This window comes from Bos grunniens, chromosome 18 (assembly GCF_055505025.1).
Source record: "Bos grunniens cultivar Pamir isolate PY7600 chromosome 18, Bosgru_T2T1.0, whole genome shotgun sequence".
In the NCBI taxonomy this organism is placed as follows: domain Eukaryota; kingdom Metazoa; phylum Chordata; class Mammalia; order Artiodactyla; family Bovidae; genus Bos; species Bos grunniens.
In genome coordinates, this window is record NC_141182.1 from 61,784,995 (window position 1) to 61,809,776 (window position 24,782).

Here is a 24,782-nt window from a genome sequence, read left to right on the forward strand (position 1 = left end):
ACACGTGTCTCTTTCAATTCTGGTTTCCTCAGTGTGTATGCCCAGCAGTGGGATTGCTGGATCATAAGGCAGTTCTATTTCCAGTTTTTTAAGGAATCTCCACACTGTTCTCCATAGTGGCTGTACTAGTTTGCATTCCCACCAACAGTGTAAAAGGGTTCCCTTTTCTCCACACCCTCTCCAGCATTTATTGCTTGTAGACTTTTGGATTGCAGCCATTCTGACTGGTGTGAAATGGTACCTCATAGTGGTTTTGATTTGCATTTCTCTGATAATGAGTGATGTTGAGCATCTTTTCATGTGTTTGTTAGCCATCTGTATGTCTTCTTTGGAGAAATGTCTATTTAGTTCTTCTACATATAAAACCCTAAAGACTCCACCAGAAAATTACTAGAACTAATCAATGATTATTGTAAAGTTGCAGGATATAAAACCAACACACAGAAATCCCTTGCATTCCTATACACTAATAATGAGAAAACAGAAAGAGAAATTAAGGAAACAATTCCATTCACCATTGCAATGGAAAGAATAAAATACTTCGGAATATATCTACCTAAAGAAACTAAAGACCTATATATAGAAAACTATAAAACACTGGTGAAAGAAATCAAAGAGGACACTAATAGATGGAGAAATATACCATGTTCATGGATTGGAAGAATCAATATAGTGAAAATGAGTATACTACCCAAAGCAATTTATAGATTCAATGCAATCCCTATCAAGCTACCAATGGTATTCTTAACAGAGCTAGAACAAATAATTTCACAATTTATATGGAAATACAAAAAACCTCGAATAGCCAAAGCAATCTTGAGAAAGAAGAATGGAACTGGAGGAATCAACCTACCTGACTTCAGGCAAAGCCACAGTCATCAAGACAGTATGGTACTGGCACAAAGACAGAAATATAGATCAATGGAACAAAATAGAAAGCCCAGAGATAAACCCATGCACATATGGACACCTTATCTTTGACAAAGGAGACAAGAATATACAAAGCTTCTGTACAACAAAGGAAACTATAAGCAAGGTGAAAAGACAGCCTTCAGAATGGGAGAAAATAATAGCAAATGAAGCAACTGACAAACAACTAATCTCAAAAAATGTTTTTTTTAAAAAAGGGGAATATAACATAAGCTACAATGCAATGACCTAGTGGACATTATAGTAAGTAAAAGAAGTGTGACAAGAAATGACAAATACCATATGATTCCATTTAAATGAAGTGGTCATATTCATAGAGACAGAAAGTAGAGTGGTGATTGACAGGAACTGGGAAAGAAGAAAGCAGACATTTTGTTGAATGTGTAGAGATTCAGTTTTGCCAAATGAAAAAAGTCCTGGAGTTTGGTTACACAAAATGTGAATGAACTTCACATGACCAAAATGCACACTTAAAGATGGCTAAAACTGTAAATGTAATGCAATATGTATTTTAAGATAAAAGAAATTTACAACCTCCCCTGAGGGTAACCACAGAAGAGTTAAGAGCTGATACCAACACGGCAGATGCTCCCCACCCGCCCAGCCCCATCCCCACCCCAACAACCAGGGGGTGAAGGCTGTCTTCTGTGCTCAGGACTCCCTGCTTCGGTTCTTGGAAATGTTTCAGCTCCAGCCCTACACAGCTTAACCTCAGCCTCCTTGACTGACCCAGTGCTCCAGGCTCTGCTCCAAGGATCCAGTAAGTCTCAGGTCACCCTTTTCTGTAGGAGAATGGGCGCTGAGTTCATATCCTCCCAAAGAGACCTCTGCAACTCCAGAGTGCAGGGGTCAGCTTGGCTCCAGCCTGAGGACGGAGAGACCCTTTTTTTAGTTGAAAGGAGGAGAAGGTGAGAACTGTTGTGTTTGTGAGAGAATGGGTGGGGGTGGGGGTTTGGATCAAGTCTGGAGGTTGGGAGACTCTTTTTAGACTAATGTTCAAACAATATGAAAGAATGCCTTTAGGACAGGGGGAAGGGGAATTTAGGGAGTTTGGGATGGACATGCACACACTGCTATACTTAAAATGGATAACCAACAAGGACATACTGTAGACACAGCGAACTCTGCTCAATGTTATGTGGCAGCCTGGATGGGAGGGGAGTTTGGGAGAGAATGGATACATGTATATGTGTGTATATATATATATGTTTGGTTGGGTCCTTTTGCAGTCCACCTGAAACTATCACAACACTATTTTTTATAAACTTTTTATAAATTTTTTATAAAATTTTATTATTATAAACTTTTATATAGGGTTTCCATTATGTGAATCACTGATTTCAGTCTCCTGTATACTGTTGGCCCTCCAAATTTATGGGTTCTTCCTCTGTGGATATTGGGGCAACTCTATCGATGTGAACAGCTGTGGATTTTGGTATGTGCAGAGGACTACTGCATGGTAATTTATATTAAGTCATTTTTGGTTTTTCTACACCTGGGAACTCTGTGAAGCTGGCTCTATTATTTATCATTGGCAGCAATTTCTTAAATGGTTGTAAGATACTCATGACATAAATTAATCATCTTAACAATTTTAAGTGTACAGCGGGGGAAAGAGAGGGGGGTGCAGGTTGAGGAAGTAACACTGACATGTATACACTGTCATGTGTGAAATAGCTAGCTAGTGGGAAGCTGCTGTATAACATGGGGAGCCCAGTCTGACGCTCTGTGATGACCTAGAGGGGTGGGATAAGGGGGATGGAAGGGAAGGTCAAGAGGGAAAGGAACACATATATAGTTACAACTGATTCATGTTGTTGTACAGCAGAAACCAACACGACATAGTAAAGCAATTATGCTCCAATTAAAAATTTTTAAGTATACAGTTCAATAATGTTATCTATATTTACATTGTTGTGCAGCCAATCTCTAGATCATTTTTCATCTTGTGAAACTAAAACTTTGTCCCCATTTTATGATAACTCTCCACTTCACCCTTCACTCCAGCCACTGGAAAACCACCATTTTGCTTTCTGTCTCTATAATTTGATAACTCTCAGAAGTTCACAGAAGTGGAATCATGCAGTATTTGTCTTCTTGTTATTGGCTGAGGTTACTTAGCATAATATGCTCAAGGTTCCTCCATGTTGTAGCACACATCAGAATTTCCTTGACTTTTTAAGGCTGCATAATATTCCACTGTGTATATAGACCACATGGTGCTTATCCATTCTTTCATGGAAGGACATTTGGGTTGCTTCCAACTTTCAGCTATTGTGATAACACTTTCGAACATGAGTGTACTAATATCTCTTTGAGATCCTATTTTCCATTCTTTGGGATATACACCCATAAGGTGAATGGATCATATGGTAAATCAATCCACTTTTAGCTTTTAGAGGAATGACCACAGCAGATGCCGCATTTAACATGCACAAGGATTCATTAGTTCAGTTCAGTTCAGTCGCTCAGTCATGTCGACTCTTTGCAACCCCATGAATCGCAGCACGCCAGGCCTCCCTGTCCATCACCAACCCCCGGAGTTCACTCAGACTCACGTCCATCGAGTCAGTGATGCCATACAGCCATCTCATCCTCTGTCGTCCCCTTCTCCTCCTGCCCCCAATCCCTCCCAGCATCAGAGTCTTTTCCAATGAGTCAACTCTTCACATGAGGTGCCCAAAGTACTGGAGTTTCAGCTTTAGCATCCTTCCTTCCAAAGAAATCCCAGGGTTGATCTCTTTCAGAATGGACTGGTTGGATCTCCTTGCAGTCCAAGGGACTCTCAAGAGTCTTCTCCAACACCACAGTTCAAAAGCATCAATTCTTCGGCACTCAGCTTTCTTCACAGTCCAACTCTCACATCTATACATGACCACTGGAAAAACCATAGCCTTGACTAGACGGACCTTTGTTGGCAAAGTAATGTCTCTGCTTTTCAATATGCTATCTAGGTTGGTCATAACTTTTCTTCCAAGGAGTAAGTGTCTTTTAATTTCATCAGCAGAACATAGTCAAGAAGAAAATGGAGGTCCGTATAAGTGAATGACTTCTTCAAAGACACAGGGGTGTTGAGGAAGCCAATATTCTAATAATATTCTCCTGGGTTCTTAACCTTGCTCTTAACCAAAGTGCTGGGCTTGGACTTAAGAGTATCAGAAGAGAGAACCCCCTGAAGGTAACTCGTGGTCATCCTAGCCCTGCAGAGCCATGTAGTGAGGAGACATTTCAGGCCTCAAAGGAGCAGGAAACAGAGTCCTGTCATTTCTAATTCAGAATGAAGGTTGGTCCCCCCTCCCTCCAAGCAGTTGGAAGACCTCTCTGGTTTGATGCTATGACTGAGTTAGTCTAGAGTCTGTCCCTCCCTACAATTCCATCTCACTCTGCCCCAAAGCAGAGTTCCTATTCCATGTCACTCTGCAAGCAATGAAACAGGAAGCTCTCAGGTTTCAGGATCCTTGGTGAAAAAATTATGCGGAGTCTGAGCTCTTTGATTACCAAGCTCCTAAAACAGTCACTTCATATGTATCAAAGAGGGGATGAAATAATGATGATGACAATTTTCCCTGCATTATACAGGAAAAGAGGGCAAAGGTGGTATGTAGTTTGTGAAAACTCGGAAAAATTATTATGTTCCAGAGCTGGTTGATTTCAATTAAAAAATCATATTCTTAACCATTCATTTATTAAACCATTCATTTATTCATTCATGCATGCTCAGTCATGTCTGACTTTTGGCAACCCCTTGGACGGTAGCCTTCCAGGCTCCTCTGTCCATGGACTTTCCAGGCAAGAATCCTGGAATGGGTTGCCATTTTGTCTCCTGCATCTCCTGCATTGGTAGGTGGAGTCTTTACCGCTGAGCCACGTGGGAAGCCCCTCTTATCCACTCAATTTATACCAGTTAAGCAGCTTCTGTGTGTCAACACTGCATTTGAGGCTTTTTCTTCCCAAGAAGCAGAAAACATGTCCAGGTTCTTTAGCTGGTCTAATAAGTAAATTGATGTGAGACAAATCAACAAATTTAATTTGTTATATATGTGAAATTGTGAAAGTGAAAGTCACTCAGTTGTGTCCAACTCTTTGTGACCCCATGAACTATATAGTCCATGGAATGCAGGCCAGAATACTGGAGTGGGTAGTCTTTCCCTTCTCCAGGGGATCTTCCCAACCCAGGGACTGAACCAAGGTCCCCGGCATTGCAGGCAGATTGTTATGTATGAGAGCCCCATAAAAACTTGAGGCTCAAGAGAGTCAAGCAATGGAGGCTTATATGGTATCGTGAGTTTAACAGAACAAGGGAAGAATCTGGGGCTTCAAAGGGGAGGAAGACAGCTCAAAGGAAGATGGGAAGAGCAAACGCTTGGTGAACAAATGTTTGCCACTCCAAGCAGGGGAGACCTTCTGAGATTAAAAAGTTCTCTCTGGTAATAGCTCTCTTCCTGGCTTAGGTCCCCTAATCCAACTATTTTGAGCAGTTAAGAGAGAGGCAAGGAGCTTCTCCAGAGTCTGCTGGGTCTTAACTGCCTTCAGCTCAAAACAGTCTACCTGCCAAAGGAGTACATTTGGGGAGATAGAATCCACTCCATCTCACTTTCCTTCAAGCAACCTTTCCAGTAACTTTGAATCATATTAAAAGATGTATTTACGTTTAAGGAACCAAAGCTCTGAGACAGAGAACTTGATCAATGTGTCCTTTTACCACCTGCTCCCCATCACTCCATTGCTCCATGGAATTGGACTCCCAGGATCAAGGGCAGATGGGACTTTTTTTTTTTTTATTGAAGTAGTGTTGTTTAAAGCCTCTTCCCTGATAGCTCAGTTGGTAAAGAATCCACCTGCAATGTGGGAAACCCTGGGTTGATTCCTGGTTTGGGAAGATTCACTGGAGAAGGGATAGGCTAAATTTCTGCTGTACAAATTCAGTGATACATATGTGTATTCTTTTTCATCTTCTTTTCCATCCTGGTTTATCACACAATATTGAGTAGTTTCCTGGGCTACACAGTTAGGACCTTGTTGTTTAAGATGGACATTCTTAATGACTTTGTGTCTTGCATTCCTCAGCAGATCGTAGCCTCCTCAACTCCATCAAGGATGCTGCGTCAATATGTTCACCAACTTGGTCAGAAGCTGGTCCACAGGCGGCCACTGGAGCCCATAGAGGAGTCTGAGAGTCCCGTGGCTCATCTAAACACGCTGGACCTGGTGGGCTTCGGTGTGGCCAGCACCTTGGGAGCAAGTGTGTACATCGTGGCTGGTGCAGTGGCCAAATACATAGCTGGACCAGCAACCATCATCTCCCTCTTGGTGGCCGCCCTGTCTTGTGTGGTGTGTGGGCTCTGCTATGCGGAGTTATGGGCCCAGGTACCATGCTCTGGTTCTGTGTATCTCTACAGCTATGTCACAATGGGACAACTGTGTGCCTTCATCATTGGCTGGAACCTCATCCTGTATTTAGTCATTGGTGAGATGATGGAGTGGGGGAAAGTGTGGGCCTTAAGATCAGGAAGCAAGGTGGAAGGAGGGTTGGGGTCTTCTCTCATTCACAAACACTTTGTTATCTACCTTGTTGAGGAGGAGGATACCATTGGCAGGAAAACCCCACAACTTCATTGTACTCAGCTCTATTCTGTTTCCTTAAATGATGATCCAGGAAACCGGAAGGAAAGGGGACTGTAGGGAGTGGGTGAGAGGGAGGCATGGCCCACAGGCTCATCCATTCACCATATTGAAGTTTTTGGTCACCTATTGTCTTCGTGGGATTTTCCTTTACCACGTGATTTAAAAATTTCAGCTCTCATCTCCCAGCCTCCCTAGTCCCACTTCTCTGTGTTCTTCTCTTGCATAACATTGATCTCCTCCTAATTATACCAAATAGTGAGACCTATTTTGTGAGTTATCTGGGTCTGCTCTTCCCACCCCAGGAGGAGAAACTCTTTGAGATTAGGTACTTTGTCTTTCTTTCATAATATATCCCATGGCACATAGTCAAGAATAAATTTGTGCTTGTTAATGAATATTCTTCTGCCTCTGCAGGCACTGCCAGTTTGTCCAAAGTGTGGAGCATCACCTTTGACAGCCTGATCGGAAACCACATCTCTCAGGCATTAGAGGGGACTTTCTCTCCGTATATGCCCTCTTTCCTGGCCACATTCCCAGACTTTGTCGCTCTGGCCCTGTTGCTTGTGATGATTGGTGAGAAGGGGACAGAGACAGGATGAGAAGAGTGGGGTGTGGAGCAGGAGCTGGGGAGGGAAAGACTTGGGTGCAGAATGAGGGGGGTTAAGACTGGAAGGAAAGGTGACAGGAGGGGAGGACACACACTGCTGTTTTTTATCCTTGGCACCACTGACAAATTGGGCTGGATCATTCTTAGTATGGGGGGCTGTCCTATGTATTGTAAGGTTTTTAAAACATCAGTGTTGGGTGTGGAGTAGCAAACATTCCCAGCCTTTACTCACTAGACACCACTGATGCCTTTCCTGCCCCCAAACTGTGACACCCAGAAAGTCTCCAGACAGTGCCAGCTGGTTGGGAAACAAAATTACCCCCGCTGAGAATCATTGACTTAGACCAACAAGCTTCTTCCTCCGTACTGAGATCAAAGATTGCTTTGTTTTTCAACTGAAAGGAAGTCCTCATATCATAAAATTAATACTTTTATTATTATCTCCCAGCTTCATTTAGATATATATCACATACAGCACTGTATAAGTGTAAGTTATACAACCTGATTATTTCATAGACATGTATTGTGAGATACGAAATCAACCATCTGAAAGTGTACAATTCAGTGGCACTTAGAACATTCACCATGTTGTGCAACCATCGCCTCCATCTACTTCCAAACATGTTCATCTCCCCAAAAGAAAGACTGCTGAGCAGTCAGTGTCCTCGCCGCAGTCTGCAACTTCCCACCTCTGGGAACCATTAGTCTCCTTTCTCTTTCTATGGATTTATTTATTTTGAGTGTTTCATATTCCATCTATCCCATAGGAGTAATGCTTCTGGGCTCTTATGCATCACCCCTGGTCATCAAAGTGTTCACAGGCATCAACATTTTTGTTCCAATCTTCACAATCATCTCTGGCTTCATTAAGGGAGATCTGCACAACTGGGAACTCACAGAACAGGACTATAGACTGAACACATCTGGATCCAGTGATATCTATAGGTTAGGAGGCTATGACCCTTGGCCAGAGAAATTCTTTTGAAGGGGAGGAGGGGGCAGTGCAGAGCTGGGAATATGATAGGGACTAGAGAGATCTGGGCTGGTGAATCCACATGATCAGATGTTGGGGGTGCTGGAGCCCAGGACTTGTGGTATGAAGGGAGGAATCCAGTAGAGATGGCTGAGCACACCCCACCCATGTTCTTCCTCATTCCTTCTCTCACCATAGCTTGGGCCCTCTGGGTTCTGGAGGGTTTGTGCCCTTTGGCTTTGATGGGATTCTCCGAGGAGCGCCCTATGCTTCTACTCATTTGTTGGTTTCGATGGCATTGTCATGAAAGGTAACATGGTTATTGTGGATCCCATCAGGGGCTTGGGCACAGTTTCAGCTGCCTTGGGAACAGGGGTTGGCAGATGGTTAACCTGCTTTGGAAGATGCAAGAGGAAAGGGGATTTTTTCTTCTTTTTGCCTTCACACCAGTGTGTTTTCCTGACCCAGTACTTCCACATGCCTGCAGGGAGAGAAGCCCGAAATCCTCAGCGTTCCATCGCTTTGAGCATGGTGATCTCCATCTTCATCAGCTTTTTGGCATACTCTGGTGTCTCGGCGTCAATCACCCTCATGGTGCCCTACTACCAGATTCATCCTTACAGCCCCTTACCGCAGGCTTTTCTCCACGTTGAGTGGGACCCTGCCAGATATGTCATGGCTGTTGTCTTCTTGTGTGCTCTTTTATACAGGTCAGTGCCATGGTTTTCTCCCTGACTACTGTCAGATTCTCAGGCATCTGTCCATTGGTATGAGGGACAAGAGAGCAAGACACCCTACTCCATGTAGACAAGGGAGGAGATGCACTAGTCTATCCCTCTTCTCTATGTCCCCACACTTGTTTCTATTTTCTCTTCCAGCCTTCTGGGCACCATATTTTACATGTCGCAGTTGATCTGTGCAATGGCCAAGGATGGGCTCCTTTTCCGGGGCCTTGCCCAGATCCATCCCCGCACAGGCACCCCTGTTATGGCTGGAATGTCTTCTGGAATCCTCGCAGGTGAATAAATGAAACGCACCCCTTCTCCAATCAATTTCCTAACTTGGATATTTCTAGTGATTTCTCACCTACTTCTCCACCTTGTTTGTGCCTTCATTCTAGCCATGATGGCGTTACTCTTGGACCTCCAACATATTGTGGAACATATGTCAACTGGGATGATATTTGGTAACATCCTTGGTACTTTTTCTGTGCTTGTCCTCAGGTGAGGCTCCACTATACCTAAGCTGGGGGCCTTGGACCCATGGCGGTTGATGGGGAGGTGATTGTCTTCTGGTTTAACATTGCTTTCTATATATCCTGGTCTGCTTAAGGGAGGAAAGAGATGAATAGATTGTCTGATGTTGAGTTAGTAGTTCAGTTCAGTTTAGTCACTCAGTCGTGTCCGACTCTTTGCGACCCCATCGACTGCAGCATGCTATGCCTCTCTGTCCATCACTAACTCCCAGAGTTTACTCAAACATGTCCATTGAGTCGGTGATGCCATCCAACCATCTCATCTTCTGTCATCCCCTTTTCCTGCCTTCAGTCTTTCGCAGCATCAGGGTCTTTTCAAATGAGTCAGTCCTTCGCATCAGGTGGCCCAAGTATTGGATTTTCAGCTTCAGCATCAGTCCTTCCAAAGAATATTCAGGACTGATTTCCTTTAGGATGGACCTACTGGATCTCCTTGCTGTCCAAGGGACTCTCAAGAGTCCTCTACAACACCACAATTCAGAAGCATCAATTCTTCAACATTCAGCTTTCTTTATTTTTCTTTTTTTTTTTTTTTTTTAATCTGAAGAATATTGGTGGGTAAAAATCAAATAAGTGACCGCTGTTCAGGGTACCATTTTGCTACCGTCCCAGCAGCTTTAACAAAGGGATGTTTTCAACTAATCAGAAAAATGATTCAGCCATTAAAACATGTTTCCTTTTTTGCTGTTCTATTCCCTGTTGGATAACTTACATTCTACACATGGCAATCATTTTATTTTATTTTTATTTTTTTTACGCATCAGAAAAAATTTTATTTCACGTTTTCCTTAAACGTTGCTAAAGAAATATTATAGAACTCAAATAGTATTACAACCACAATCCCCAATCTTCCTACTCCAATAATTATTTTTAGGCTTAATTTTATTTATTTTTTTTTTTGAAAATTTATGCCTTTATTTCAGTTGTTGTGTTGGCAATATCAATCTTAAAATAATGATGAAAAGTTAACTCTTTCCAAATATGGGTATTTTGGGTTATGGTGAAATAGCAGTAGCTTTAAAACAGTATAGTAGCTAGATCCTACCTATCTTTTCCTGGAATGCCCACTTCAACACCAAGCTGTCAGATACATTCCTGAACTTTTGAAGACATTATAATGATGGTAATGTCAGGCCAGGATAAAGAAAAACAGAAATGATCAGAAGACTGAGGGGAAAAAGACATGAGATGGAAAAAAAAAAATAGTTCGTATTGTCAACACCATCCAGTCTAGCAATTTTTACAGATGCTTTCTGTTTGCTCGAGACAGTTTATTGCTTATGTTATTTCTTCTGTTCCTTTTTTTTTTTTAATTTTTCAGCACTTTATTTATTTATTTTTTTTTTATTTGATAAATTTAACGCCTTTTATTGCCATACCTCATTTTACTGTGCTTTGCTTTAGTGAACTTTATAGATACATGTTTTTTTTTTTTTTTTCCTTGTTAATTTTCTGTTTAGTTGATCTATCCATAAGTATGAGTGGGGTATTAAAGTCTCCCACTATTATTGTGTTATTGTTAATTTCTCCTTTCATACTTGTTAGAATTTGTCTTACATACTGCGGTGCTCCCATGTTGGGTGGATATATATTATATAATTGTTATATCTTCTTCTTGGATTGATCCTTTGATCATTATGTAGTGACCTTCTTTGTCTCTTTTCACAGCCTTTGTTTTAAAGTCTAATTTATCTGATACGAGTATTGTGACTCCTGCTTTCTTTTGGTCCCAATTTGCATGGAAAATCTTTTTCCAGCCCTTCACTTTCAGTCTGTATGTGTCCTCTGTTTTGAGGTGGGTCTCTTGTAGACAACATATGTAGGGGTCTTGTTTTTGTATCCATTCAGCCAGTCTTTGTCTTTTGGTTGGGGCATTCAACCCATTTACGTTTAAGGTAATTACTAATAAGTATGATCCCGTTGCCATTTACTTTATTGTTTGGGGTTCGAATTTATACACCATTTTTGTGTTTCCTGTCTAGAGAATATCCTTTAGTATTTGTTGGAGAGCTGGTTTGGTGGTGCAGAATTCTCTCAGCTTTTGCTTGTCTGAGAAGCTTTTGATTTCTCCTTCATACTTGAATGAGATCCTTGCTGGGTACAATAATCTGGGCTGTAGGTTATTTTCTTTCATCATTTTAAGTATGTCTTGCCATTCCCTCCTGGCTTGAAGAGTTTCTATTGAAAGATCAGCTGTTATCCTTATGGGAATTCCCTTGTGTGTTATTTGTTGTTTTTCCCTTGCTGCTTTTAATATTTGTTCTTTGTGTTTGATCTTTGTTAATTTGATTAATATGTGTCTTGGGGTGTTTCGCCTTGGGTTTATCCTGTTTGGGACTCTCTGGGTTTCTTGGACTTGGGTGATTATTTCCTTCCCCATTTTAGGGAAGTTTTCAACTATTATCTCCTCAAGTATTTTCTCATGGTCTTTCTTTTTGTCTTCTTCTTCTGGAACCCCTATGATTCGAATGTTGTAGCGTTTAATATTGTCCTGGAGGTCTCTGAGATTGTCCTCATTTCTTTTAATTCGTTTTTCTTTTATCCTCTCTGATTCATTTATTTCTACCATTCTATCTTCTAATTCACTAATCCTATCTTCTGCCTCTGTTATTCTACTATTTGTTGCCTCCAGAGTGTTTTTAATTTCATTTATTGCATTATTCATTATATATTGACTCTTTTTTATTTCTTCTAGGTCCTTGTTAAACCTTTCTTGCATCTTCTCAATCCTTGTCTCCAGGCTATTTATCTGTGATTCCATTTTAATTTCAAGATTTTGGATCAATTTCACTATCATTATTTGGAATTCTTTATCAGGTAGATTCCCTATCTCTTCCTCTTTTGTTTGGTTTGGTGGGCATTTATCCTGTTCCTTTATCTGCTGGGTATTCCTCTGTCTCTTCATCTTGTTTAAATTGCTGAGTTTGGGAGTCCTTTCTGTATTCTGGCAGTTTGTGGAGTTCTCTTTATTGTGGCGTTTCCTCGCTGTGTGTAGGTATGTAGAGGTGGCTTGTCAAGGTTTCCTGGTTAGGGAAGCTTGTGTCGGTGTTCTGGTGGGTGGAGCTGTATTTCTTCTCTTTGTTCAGTCGCGCTGTGGGGAGGGAGGGAGGGATGCTGCAAACAAATGACACTGACGTGCGCTCGCAGTGCCTCAGCCACACTGGGTCTGCCCCCGCTCACGGCGCGTGTAGCCTCCCTGCCCACACTGCTCAGGTTCTAGGTTGTTCCGCCGGGAACAATCCGAGGCTGGGCCTGGGTTGCATGCACCTCCCAGGTCCAAGCCGCTCAGGTTCAGGCACTCAGGTAGTCCTCAGAGGCGCAGACTCAGTTGGGGCTGCGTTTTGTGCTCTTCCCAGGTCCGAGCAGCTCAGGTGATGAGGTGTTTGGCGAGCACCAATGCTGCGACTTATCGCCTCCCCGCCACTTGGTTATCTGGGTGTAAAACCGACGCACCTTCTCAGGCAGATGTTGACCGTCCAGACCCCCAATAAGTTTTAGTTAGCAAAGAAGCCAGTTTTATAGATAATGTCTCTCTGGGGCTGCGATTGCCCCCTTCTGGCTCTGGCTGCCTGTCACCGGAGGGGGAAGGTTTGCAGCCGGCTACCTCTGTTTAGTCCTTTGTTCCGTGCGCGGGCTGGCGGTGTCTTAGGTTAGGGCTGGCTTTTCGCATGGTAGATATCCCACAGTCTGGTTTGCTAGCCCAAATTATTTCGCTCAGATAGTGCTCAGGGTATTCAGGCCAGATTCTTACTCTCAGCGATGCAGCCCGCGCCGCGCCTCCCTGCCCAGCCCCTACTTGCTAATGGCGGATGCAGGCGTCTGCGCTGCTTCTCCGCTGGAGGAGTTACCGTAGGGCTCGCAATCTGCGAGTTTTAATTGTTTATTTATTTTTTCTCCCTGTTATGTTGTCCTCTGTGCTTCCAAAGCTCGGCACGGATTCGGCAGTGAGAAGGTTTCCTGGTGTTTGGAAACCTCTCTCTTTTTAAGACTCCCTTCCCGGGACGGAGCTCCGTCCCTCCCTCTTTTGTCTCTTGTATTGTCTTTAATATTTTTTCCTACCTCCTTTCGAGGAGTTGGGTTGCTTTTCTGGGTGCCTGATGTCCTCTGCCGGCATTCAGAAGTTGTTTTGTGGAATTTACTCGACGTTTAAATGCTCTTTTGATGAATTTGTGGGGGAGAAAGTGTTTTCCCCGTCCTACTCCTCCGCCATCTTGGCGCCTTCCCTCAGCTTTCTTTATAGTCCAACTCTCACATCCATACATGACTACTGGAAAACCATAACTTTGACTAGACAGACCTTTGTTGGCAAAGTAATGTCTCTGTTTTCTAATATGCTGTCTAATTTGGTCATAACGTTTCTTCCAAGGAGCAAGCATCTTTTAATTTCATGACTGCAGTCACCATCTGCATTGATTTTGGAGCCCAAAAAAATAAGGTCTCTCACTGTTTCCATTGGTTTCCCCATTTATTTGCCACGAAGTGATGGGACCAGATGCCATGATCTTAGTTTTCTGAATGTTGACCTTTAAGCCAACTTTTTCACTTTCCTCTTTCACTTTCATCAAGAGGCTCTTTAGTTCTTCTTCACTTTCTGCCAAAAGAGTGGTGTCATCTGCATATCTGAGGTTATTGATATGTCTTCCAGCAATCTTGATTCCAGCTTGTGCTTCATCCAGTCCAGCATTTCTCATGATGTACTTTCCAATAGTCACGTATGGATGTGAGAGTTGGACTGTAAAGAAAGCTGAGTGCCGAAGAATTGATGTTTTTGAACTGTGGTGTTGGAGAAGACTCTTGGGAGTCCCTTGGACTGCAAGAAGATCCAACCAGTCCATTCTGAAGGAGATCAGCCCTGGGATTTCTTTGGAAGGAATGATGCTAAAGCTGAAACTCCAGTACTTTGGCCACCTCATGCAAAGAGTTGACTCATTGGAAAAGACTCTGATGCTGGGAGGGATTGGGGGCAGGAGGAGAAGGGGACAACAGAGGATGAGATGGCTGTATGGCATCACTGATTCGATGGACGTGAGTCTGGGTGAACTCCAGGAGTTGGTGATGGACAGGGAGGCCTGGAGTGCTGTAATTCATGCCATCACAAAGAGTTGGACACGACTGAGTGACTGAACTGAACTCTACATACAAGTTAAATAAGCAGGGTGACAATATACAGCCTTGACGTACTCCTTTTCATATTTGGAACCAGTCTGTTGTTCCATGTCCAGTTCTAACTGTTGCTTCTTGACCTGCATACAGATTTCTCAGGAGGCAGGTCAGGAGATCTGGTGTTCCCATCTCTAAGAATTTTCCACAATTTGTTGTGATCCACACAGTCAAAGGCTTTGGCATAGTCAATAAAGCAGAAATAGATGTTTTTCTGGAATTCTCTTGCTTTTTTGATGATCCAGCAGATGTTGGCAATTTGATCTCTGGTTCGTCTGCCTTTTCTAAAACCAGCTTGAATATCTGGAAGTTCATGGTTCACGTCCTATTGAAGCCTGGCTTGGAGAATTTTGAGCATTACTTTAGTAGCGTGTGAGATGAGTGCAAATGTGTGGCAGTTTGAGCACTCTTTGGCATTGCCTTTCTTTGGGATTGGAATGAAAACTGATCTTTTCCAGTCCTGTGGCCACTGCTGAGTTTTACAAATTTACTGGCATATTGAGTGCAGCACTTTCACAGCAACATCTTTTAGGATTTTAAATAGCTCAACTGGAATTCTGTCACCTCCACTAGTTTTGTTCATAGTGATGCTTCCTAAGGCCCATTTGACTTCACATTCCAGGATGTCTGGCTCTAGGTGAGTGATCACACCATCGTGGTTTTCTGGGTCATGAAAATGTTTCTGTATAGTTCTTCTGTGTATTTTGCCACCTATTCTTAATATCTTCTGCTTCTGTTAGGTCCACACCATTTTTGTCTTTATTGTGTCCATCTCTGCATTAAATGTGCCCTTGTTATATCTAATTTACTTGAAGAGATCTCTATATTTCCCATTCTATTGTTTTCCTCTATTTCTTTGCACTGATCATTGAAGAAATCTTTCTTATCTCTCCTTGCTATTCTTTGGAACTCTGTATTCAAATGGGTATATCTTTCCTTTTCTCCTTTGCCTTTCACTTCTCTTCTTTTCACAGCTATTTGCAAGGCCTCTTCAGACAACCATTTTGCCTTTTGCATTTCTTTTTCTTGGGATGGTCTTGATCCCTGCCTCCTGTACAATGTCATGAACCTCTGTCCATAGTTCTTCATGCACTCTATCAGATCTAATCCCTTGAATCTATTTCTCACTTCCACTGTATACTGGGATACGGTCATAAGGGATTTGATTTACGTCATAACTAAATGGTCTAGTGGTTTTCTCCACTTTCTTCAATTTCAGTCTGAATTTGGCAATAAGGAGTTCATGATCTGAGGCACAGTCAGCTCCTGGTCTTGTTTTTGCTGACTGTATAGAGCTTCTCCATCTTTGGCTGCAAAGAATATAATCAATCTGATTTCAGTGTTGATCATCTGGTGATGTTCATGTTTAGAGTCTTCTCTTGTGTTGTTGGAAAAGGGTGTTTGCTATGGCCAGTGTGTTCTCTTTGAAAAAACTCTATTAGCCTTTGCCCTGCTTCATTCTGTACTCCAAGGCCACATTTGCCTGTACTCCAGGTATTTCTTGAGTTCCTACTTTTGCATTCCAGTCCCCTATAATGAAAGGGACATCTTTTTTGGGGTATTAATTCTAGAAGATCTTGTAGATCTCCATAGAGCCATTCAGTTTCAGCTTCTTCAGCATTACTGGTCGGGCCATAGACTTGGATTACTGTGATATTGAATGGTTTGTCTAGAAACAGAGATCATTCTGTCGTTTTTGAGATACGTCCAAGTACTGCATTTCAGACTCATTGTTCAACTGTGATGGCTACTCCATTTCTCCTAAGGGATTTTTGCCCACAGTAGTAGAGATAATGGTCATTTGAGTTCAATTCACCCATTCCAGTCCATTTTAGTTCACTGATTTCTAAAATGTCAATGTTCACGCTTGTCATCTCCTGTTTGACCACTTCCAATTTGCCTTGATTTATGGACCTAACATTTCAGGTTCCTATGCAATATTGCTCTTTACAGCATTGGACTTCACTTCCAACACAATTCACATCCACAAGTGGATGTTGTTTTTGTTTTGGCTCCATCCTTTCATTCTTTTTTTTTTTTATAATTAATTTTATTTTATTTTTAAACTTTACATAATTGTGTTAGTTTTGCCAAATATCAAAATGAATCCGCCACAGGTATACATGTGTTCCCCATCCTGAACCCTCCCCCCTCCTCCCTCCCCATACCATCCCTCTGGGTCGTCCCAGTGCACCAGCCCCAAGCATCCAGTATCGTGCATCGAACCTGGACTGGCGACTCATTTCATACATGATATTTTACATGTTTCCATGCCATTCTCCCAAATCTTCCCACCCTCTCCCTCTCCCACAGAGTCCATAAGACTGTTCTTTCTGGAGTTATTTCTCCACTGATCTTCGGTAGTGTATTGGGCACCTACCGACCTGGGGAGTTCATCTTTCAGTGTCCTATCTTTTTGCCTTTTCGTACTGTTCATGGGGTTCTCAAGGCCACATTACTGAATTGGTTTGCCATTCCTTTCTCCAGTGGATCACGTTTTGTCAGAAGAGACTGTTATTATTGCCTTAATACCTCTATTCAGGTACCAGCCAGACCTGAATGAGAAAACAGAGGAGGAAGTTGAAATGGAGCCTGAAGTTGAAATGGAGCCTGAAGTTGAAGAACATCTTTTGGACTCCGTACCTGTAGCCAGCACTTCAAGGATTCTAGAGTCTGTGGTTCCCTACCAGCACCATCCCCATCCAGAAATCTGGCCAGATTGTCTATGGATGTGCCTCCCTGCTTGGTGAGCACTGGAATTTTTCTTTGGTCCCATTCTGAAATTGACAGGATGGGGTGGGATTCTGCCTTTGGCTGTTCAGGAGGAGTCATGGAGATATTATGGCCCTTCCTGATGTTGGTGGTTTCAGGGAGGGGTGTGACCCAAGGTCCTGACATCTTTGTCTTCTGGGTCCAGCCTGTTCTCCTCCACCTTGACCCTTGCAGTTCTCCTGCTGATAATCCTGAGTCTGATCCTGGCCCAGTGGCCCAGCCAGGTGTTCTCTGGAGACCCTGTGCTCACAACAGTGGCTGTGCTGCTGCTGCTGCTCATCACTGGGGTCACGGTCATCATCTGGAGGCAGCCCCAGGACCCTTCTCCTCTAATGTTCAGGGTAGGTGACCCTATGTGTCCAAAGTGTCTACCTTGGATAAATGAAGTCTGCATGCTTTGAGGTCTGAACATCCTCTGCTGGCCCGAGAAGAAGACAAGTTGCTAAAACAAACGGACCCTTCCATGATGCACACTCAGTGCTTTACATACACAATCTCAGTAGGCACTGAACATACAGCCTGAATTGCACTGAACTTGTCCTGCCCACATTGGGTAGGGTCTCCCTTTCAGACATCTGGGGTGTGTCCAGGGATAAACTGACTCTGCCCACAGGTCCCTGCTCTGCCTGTCCTCCCACTGGTGAGCATCTTTGTGAATGTTTACTTGATGATGCTGATGACCTCGAGGACTTGGACACAATTTGGCATCTGGAATGCCATTGGTAAGTGGTTTTCTGGGATAAAGAGGCTTATTGAGTGACCGAATCCAACCATCTTCCTACCACCTCCCTTAGACTGTGTCAAACACCATAATAGGAGGTCTATTGGGCATTTGTAAGTGAGGAGAGCACCTACTTTTTCTTCTCATTGTCTCATTTCCCTACTAGGATTTGTCATATACTTTGGATATGGGATCCGACACAGCCTGGAGGAGAACAATGATCAACAGCCACCAGCCTCCACTTCCCAGACTCTTGACAAAAACATCCCTGGTGCTGAGTCATCTTAACCACAGGAAGTAGATGCTGTATGGAATCCTTTCAGGCACTGGAGGATCTTCTGGTTCAAAGGACGCTGTGAGCCTCTATGGACTGTGAAGGTGGAGGCACTTAGAGCCTTGTATTTATTGTTTATGGACAAAGTGACTGTAACTTTGTATAACTTTTTTTTTTAATTTTATTTTATTTTTAAACTTTATAATATTGCATTAGTTTTGCCAAATATCGAAATGAATCCGCCACAGGTATACCCGTGTTCCCCATCCTGAACCCTCCACCCTTCTCCCTCCCCTCCCCTCCCTCTGGGTCGTCCCAGTGCACCAGCCCCAAGCATCCAGTACCGTGCATCGAACCTGGACTGGCGACTCGTTTCATACATGATATTATACATGTTTCAATGCTATTTTCCCAAATCTCCCCATGCTCTCCCTCTCCCACAGAGTCCATAAGACTGATCTATACATCGGTGTCTCTTTTGCTGTCTCGTACACAGGGTTATTGTTTCCATCTTTCTAAATTCCATATATATGCGTTAGTATACTGTATTGGTGTTTTTCTTTCTGGCTTACTTCACTCTCTATAATAGGTTCCAGTTTCATCCATCTCATTAGAACTGATTCAAATGTATTCTTTTTAAGGGCTGAGTAATACTCCATTGTGTATATGTACCACAGCTTTCTTATCCATTCATCTGCTGATGGACATCTAGGTTGCTTCCATGTCCTGGCTATTATAAACAGTGCTGCGATGAACATTGGGGTACATGTGTCTCTTTCCCTTCTGGTTTCCTCAGTGTGTATGCCCAGCAGTGGGATTGCTGGATCATAAGGCAGTTCTATTTCCAGTTTTTTAAGGAATCTCCACACTGTTCTCCGTAGTGGCTGTACTAGTTTGCATTCCCACCAACAGTGCAAGAGAGTTCCCTTCTCTCCACACCCTCTCCAGCATTTACTGCTTGTAGACTTATGGATTGCAGCCGTTCTGACTGGCATGAAATGGTACCTCATAGTGGTTTTGATTTGCATTTCTCTGATAATGAGTGATGTTGAGCATCTTTTCATGTGTTTGTTAGCCATCTGTATGTCTTCTTTGGAGAAATGTCTATTTAGTTCTTTGGCCCATTTTTTGATTGGGTCATTTATTTTTCTGGAGTTGAGCTGTAAGAGTTGCTTGTATATTTTTGAGATTAGTTGTTTGTCAGTTGCTTCATTTGCTGTTATTTTCTCCCATTCTGAAGGCTGCCTTTTCACCTGGCTAATAGTTTTCTTTGTTGTGCAGAAGCTTTTAAGTTTAATTAGGTCCCATTTGTTTATTTTTGCTTTTATTTCCAATATTCTGGGAGGTGGGTCATAGAGGATCCTGCTGTGATGTATGCCGGAGAGTGTTTTGCCTATATTCTCCTCTAGGAGTTTTATAGTTTCTGGTCTTACATTGAGATCTTTAATCCATTTTGAGTTTATTTTTGTGTATGGTGTTAGAAAGTGGTCTAGTTTCATTCTTTTACAAGTGGTTGACCAGTTTTCCCAGCACCACTTGTTAAAGAGGTTGTCTTTAATCCATTGTATATTCTTGCCTCCTTTGTCAAAGATAAGGTGTCCATAGGTGCGTGGGTTTATCTCTGGGCTTTCTATTTTGTTCCATTGATCAATATTTCTGCCTTTGTGCCAGTACCATACTGTCTTGATAACTGTGGCTTTGTAATAGAGCTTGAAGTCAGGCAGGTTGATGCCTCCATTTCCTGTATAACTTTTAAATAAACTTTTTAAAGATTAGAAAAGTGCAGCAAGATGAATTTTCACAAAGAAATTACAAAGTAAGCAGCAACCAGAAGAAGAAATGAAACACTCAGCTGCACATAAGAAGCTCTTCCTCTTGCCTCTTTTCAGTGACTCCCACACCAGAGCCTCCCCATGGGAAAGAGACTCAGGTAACAATATATATGTCCACTATTGCACTTGAAATATTAGGACACAAATATATTGTGAGTAAAACGAAAAGAACAAACATATTGTGCAAACAGTAACACAAGAAAGCTAGCACAGCTACATTAATATCAGACAAAGTTGACTATAAGAAGAAGAGAGTAATAACAGATGGCGTGGATCATTTCATAATGATAAAGGTATATGCTCATTTGTACCTTTCCTGTGGCTTTATTGAGATATAGAGTCAATTGTGAAAATAATCATTTTTCTTGACTTTTCTATCTCAGGCTTTTAGAGCTACACAGTAGAGTTGATTAGGAAAAATTCTTTTTTTAATCATTTTATTTATTTATGACTGTGCTAGGTCTTCATTGGTATGGGAGGGCTTTCTCTAGTTGCAGAGAGTGGGGACTACTCTTTGTTGTGGGCCCTAGAACATGCAGATTTCAGTATTTGTGGCACACAAGCTTAGTTGCTCCACAGCACGTGGAATCTTCCTGGACCAGGAGTCAAACCCATGTCCTCTGCATTGGCAGGCAGATTCTTATACACTGAGCCACCTGGGAAGTCCAGGAAAAAGTCTAATTGGAAGAAACATTTGCATTGCCAGAGAAGGGTAGACAGGGTGGGAAGTAAGGGTTTGTTGATAAATGATTACAGCTGGGTGGAACTGAAAAATAGGAAGTGAAACTGAAAAGACAAGATTAAGTTGTTGCAAGACAGAATGCTTGATATTGAGATTATGAACACTGAAGACATTTGGTAATAATGAAGTAGAGGATTAATTGTGGGATTGAGCAACTGATACAGGGTGAAGGAGGGATGGAGGTCCAGAAACTAGCAGCAGGCTTCTCTTATAGCTCAAAGGTAAAGAATCCACCTGCCAATGCTGGAGACACAAATTCAATCCCTGGTCTGGGAAGATCCCACTTGCCTCAGGGTAACAGAGCGCATGGGCCACAACTACTGAGCCTGTGCTCTAGAACCTGGGAGCCATAACTCCTGAAGCCTGCATGCCCTGGAGTCTGCGCTCTGTAGCAGAAGAAACCATTGCAATGAGGAGTCTGTGCACCACAGCTAGAGAGGAGCCTCTGCTCATCACAACTACAGAAAAGCCCACGCAGCAACACAGACCCAGAACAGCCACTAATAAATAAATAAAATAATAATTTAAAAAAAGAAACTGAGTAGCAAGTTATTAGGTGAATTAAAACTAGATGCAACAGGGGACTTCCCCAGTGGTCCAGTGGTCAAGCCTCCGCCCTCCAATGCAGAAGACGTGAGTTTGATCCCTGGTCAGAGAACTAAGATCCCATATGCTGGGGGGGTGACTGAGCCTGCCCACCACAGCTAGAGAGAAGCCTGACTGCTGTAGGGAGTCTTCATGCCACAATGAAGGACCCCAGGTGCCACACCTGAGACCCAGTGCAGCCAAATAAGAAAAATAGCAAGTATATTTTTTAAAATAAATGGAGGAGGTTGAAGAGAAGTAGGAAAATCACCAAACTGAAAGTCGTGATGAAATTAGAGGTGTAGGATCCAAGTAATGGAGACTGAAACTGTTGGTAAAACTTTGATGGAAGAGGTTGACCTCACCTGATTATCACTCTTCCCTTACTTCTAGGGGACAACCGGATATCCTGTGCTACTCCATGTGCTGTGATAGGCAAGACTCGATGAAAAGTTGAATCACAATGTAGTCAAGCCTCCAGATCAACCACCAGCTCGTAGTGGACAGGACGGATAGATTCACATTTCAAGTGAAAGCGCCATTAACTGAAACTGGAATGTGGATAATTCTCCAGGAAAGAAAATGGTGCATTTTCATAACTATTGAATGGCATGGGGAATTCCCTGGCAGTCTGGTCATTAGGGCTCCATGCTTCCACTGCAGGGATTACGGGTTCTGTCCCTTATGGGTGAACTAAGATCCCACAAGCTGCACAGCGCAACCAACAAAATAAAATAAGTTATATGACCCAAACTGGAGGTTCATTCATTAATCAAATACTATCACCTACACAAGCATACTTTGGAAATATCACTGGTTGGGTCCAGATGACCCAATAAAAATAATTGGCAATAAAAGGAGTCATATACAAATTTTTAGTTTCCCTGTGCATGTAAAAGTTATGTCATACTACACGCTACTCAGTGTGAAAGAGCATTCTGTAAAAAAAATAATGTACATACCTTGATTTAAAAATACTTTTCTAAAATGTGGTAAAAATAACTTCAGTGGCCACAAATTTTCAATTTATAAAAAGTACATTATCTTTGAAGTACAAAAAAGTAAGGTACAGGTGTACTTGTGAAAGTATCTGTACCTTATAAGATATGTATATATGTATAATTAACATGCACAAAATATTTATCTAAGATACTTTTGAACTGTGGTGTTGGAGAAGACTCTTGAGAGTCCCTTTAACTGCAAGGAGGTCCAAACAGTCCATCCTAAAGGAGATCAGTCCTGAGTGTTCATTGGAAGGACTGATGTTGAAGCTGAAACTCCAATACTTTGGCCACCTGATGCAAAGATCTAACTCATCTGAAAAGACCGTGATGCTGGGAAAGATTGAAAGCAGGAGGCGAAGGGGACGACAGAGGATGAGATGGTTGGATGGCATCACTGACTCAATGGACATGGGTTTGGGTGGACTCTGGGAGTTGGTGATGGACAGGGAGGCCTGGCGTGCTGTGGTTCATGGGGTCGCAAAGAGTCAGACACAACTGAGTGACTGAACTGAACTGAAGATATATGTAATAAATATATATATTTTTTTTAATGTTCACTGTTTCTATGAAATTTGCTACATTTAGGGTGTCTTGTATTTTTATTTCTTAAATCTCTCACCACTTGGTCTCTGTATGTTCTCTGCAATCCAATCACCTTTCTTATCAGGACATTAGTCATATTGAGTTAGGACCCACCCTAGTGGTTTAATTACCTCTTTCAGACTCCCCATCACCAAATACAGTTACATTCTGAGGTTCTGGGGGTAGGACTTCAACATATGACTTTGACATCAGAGAGATACATTCAAATCATAACACTTTGACACCATTTTCTTCCCAGCAACTGAAACAGTGCCTGGAATACAGAAAGTGTTCACTTATATCTGATAAAAGAGATATATAATAAAAGAATCACATGCATATGTAATATTTTGTGTGCCCCAAGATAGAGAAAATTCTATTTAGCAAATGTTATCAAGGGGAATTCATTTGGGGAAAAAACATTTGTGAAACTAATTGAAATGGAAAATGGGACTTTAAAGCCATGTCTTATCTGAGAGTGATGTTGCCCATTGAAATTAGAATGGACAAGCAATAAATGCTGGAGAGGGTGTGGAGAGAAGGGAACCCTCTTACACTGTTGGTGGGAATGCAAACTAGTACAGCCACTATGGAGAACAGTGTGGAGATTCCTTAAAAAACTGGAAATAGAACTGCCTTATGATCCAGCAATCCCACTGCTGGGCATACACACTGAGGAAACCAGAATTGAAAGAGACACGTGTACCCCAATGTTCATCGCAGCACTGTTTATAATAGCCAGGACATAGAAGCAACCTAGATGTCCATCAGCAGATGAATGGATAAGAAAGCTGTGGTACATATACACAATGGAGTATTACTCAGCCATTAAAAAGAATACATTTGAATCAGTTCTAATGAGGTGGATGAAACTGGAGCCTATTATACAGAGTGAAGTAAGTCAGACAGAAAAACACCAATACAGTATACTAACGCATATATATGGAATTTACAAAGATGGTAACAATAACCCTGTATACGAGACAGCAAAAGAGACAGTGATGTATAGAACAGTCTTGGACTCTGTGGGAGAGAGAGAGGGCGGGATGATTTGGGAGAATGGCATTGAAACATGTATATCATATATGAAATGAGTCGCCAGTCCAGGATGCTTGGAGCTGGTGCACTGGGATGACCCGGGGGGATGGTATGGGGAGGGAGGAGGGAGGAGGGTTCAGGATGGGGAACACATGTATACCTGTGGTGGATTCATTTTGATATATGGCAAAACCAATACAATATTGTAAAGTTAAAAAATAAAATTATAAAAAAAGAAATTAGAATGGATAAATACTTTGTGACATAGTCACATGATATTTTCCAGCTTCGTTGTTGTTCAGCCCCTCATCTGTGTCCAACTCTTTGCTACCCCACGTACTCCAGCACACCAGACACCCCTGTCCTCCACTATCTCCAGGAATTTGCTCAAATTCATGTCCATTGAGTTAATGATGCCATCCAATCATCTCATTCTCTGTCACCCTCTTCTCCTCCTGCCCTTAATCTTTCCCAGAATCAGAGTATTTCCCAGTGAGTCAGCTCTGTGCATCAGGTGGCCAAAGTATTGGAGTTTCAGCTTCAGCATCAGCTTTAATGAGATAAAATTCACAAATAACTCTGGTTGAGTTTAAAATGTAGAATATGATGATGTGATGGAATACCCTACTGCAATGAGTATGGACTATCTCAGCTATATGCAGCAACCCTACACAGTATGTCT

General features: G+C 42.3%; 1 protein-coding gene across 1 annotated transcript; it reads left to right on the forward strand.

Annotated features, from left to right (window-relative positions):
- Nucleotides 1-5,877: 5,877 nt before the first annotated feature.
- Nucleotides 5,878-18,350, forward strand: LOC147354569 (cationic amino acid transporter 3-like). Its single transcript, XM_086349726.1, is given in 13 exon segments — nucleotides 5,878-6,397; nucleotides 6,970-7,128; nucleotides 7,930-8,107; nucleotides 8,334-8,392; nucleotides 8,395-8,445; nucleotides 8,623-8,845; nucleotides 9,014-9,153; nucleotides 9,256-9,358; nucleotides 17,093-17,230; nucleotides 17,232-17,296; nucleotides 17,497-17,663; nucleotides 17,936-18,044; nucleotides 18,210-18,350. Coding segments are annotated over 13 exon segments (1,953 nt in total). The 5' UTR covers nucleotides 5,878-5,958; the 3' UTR covers nucleotides 18,332-18,350.
- The last annotated feature ends 6,432 nt before the right edge of the window (nucleotides 18,351-24,782 follow it).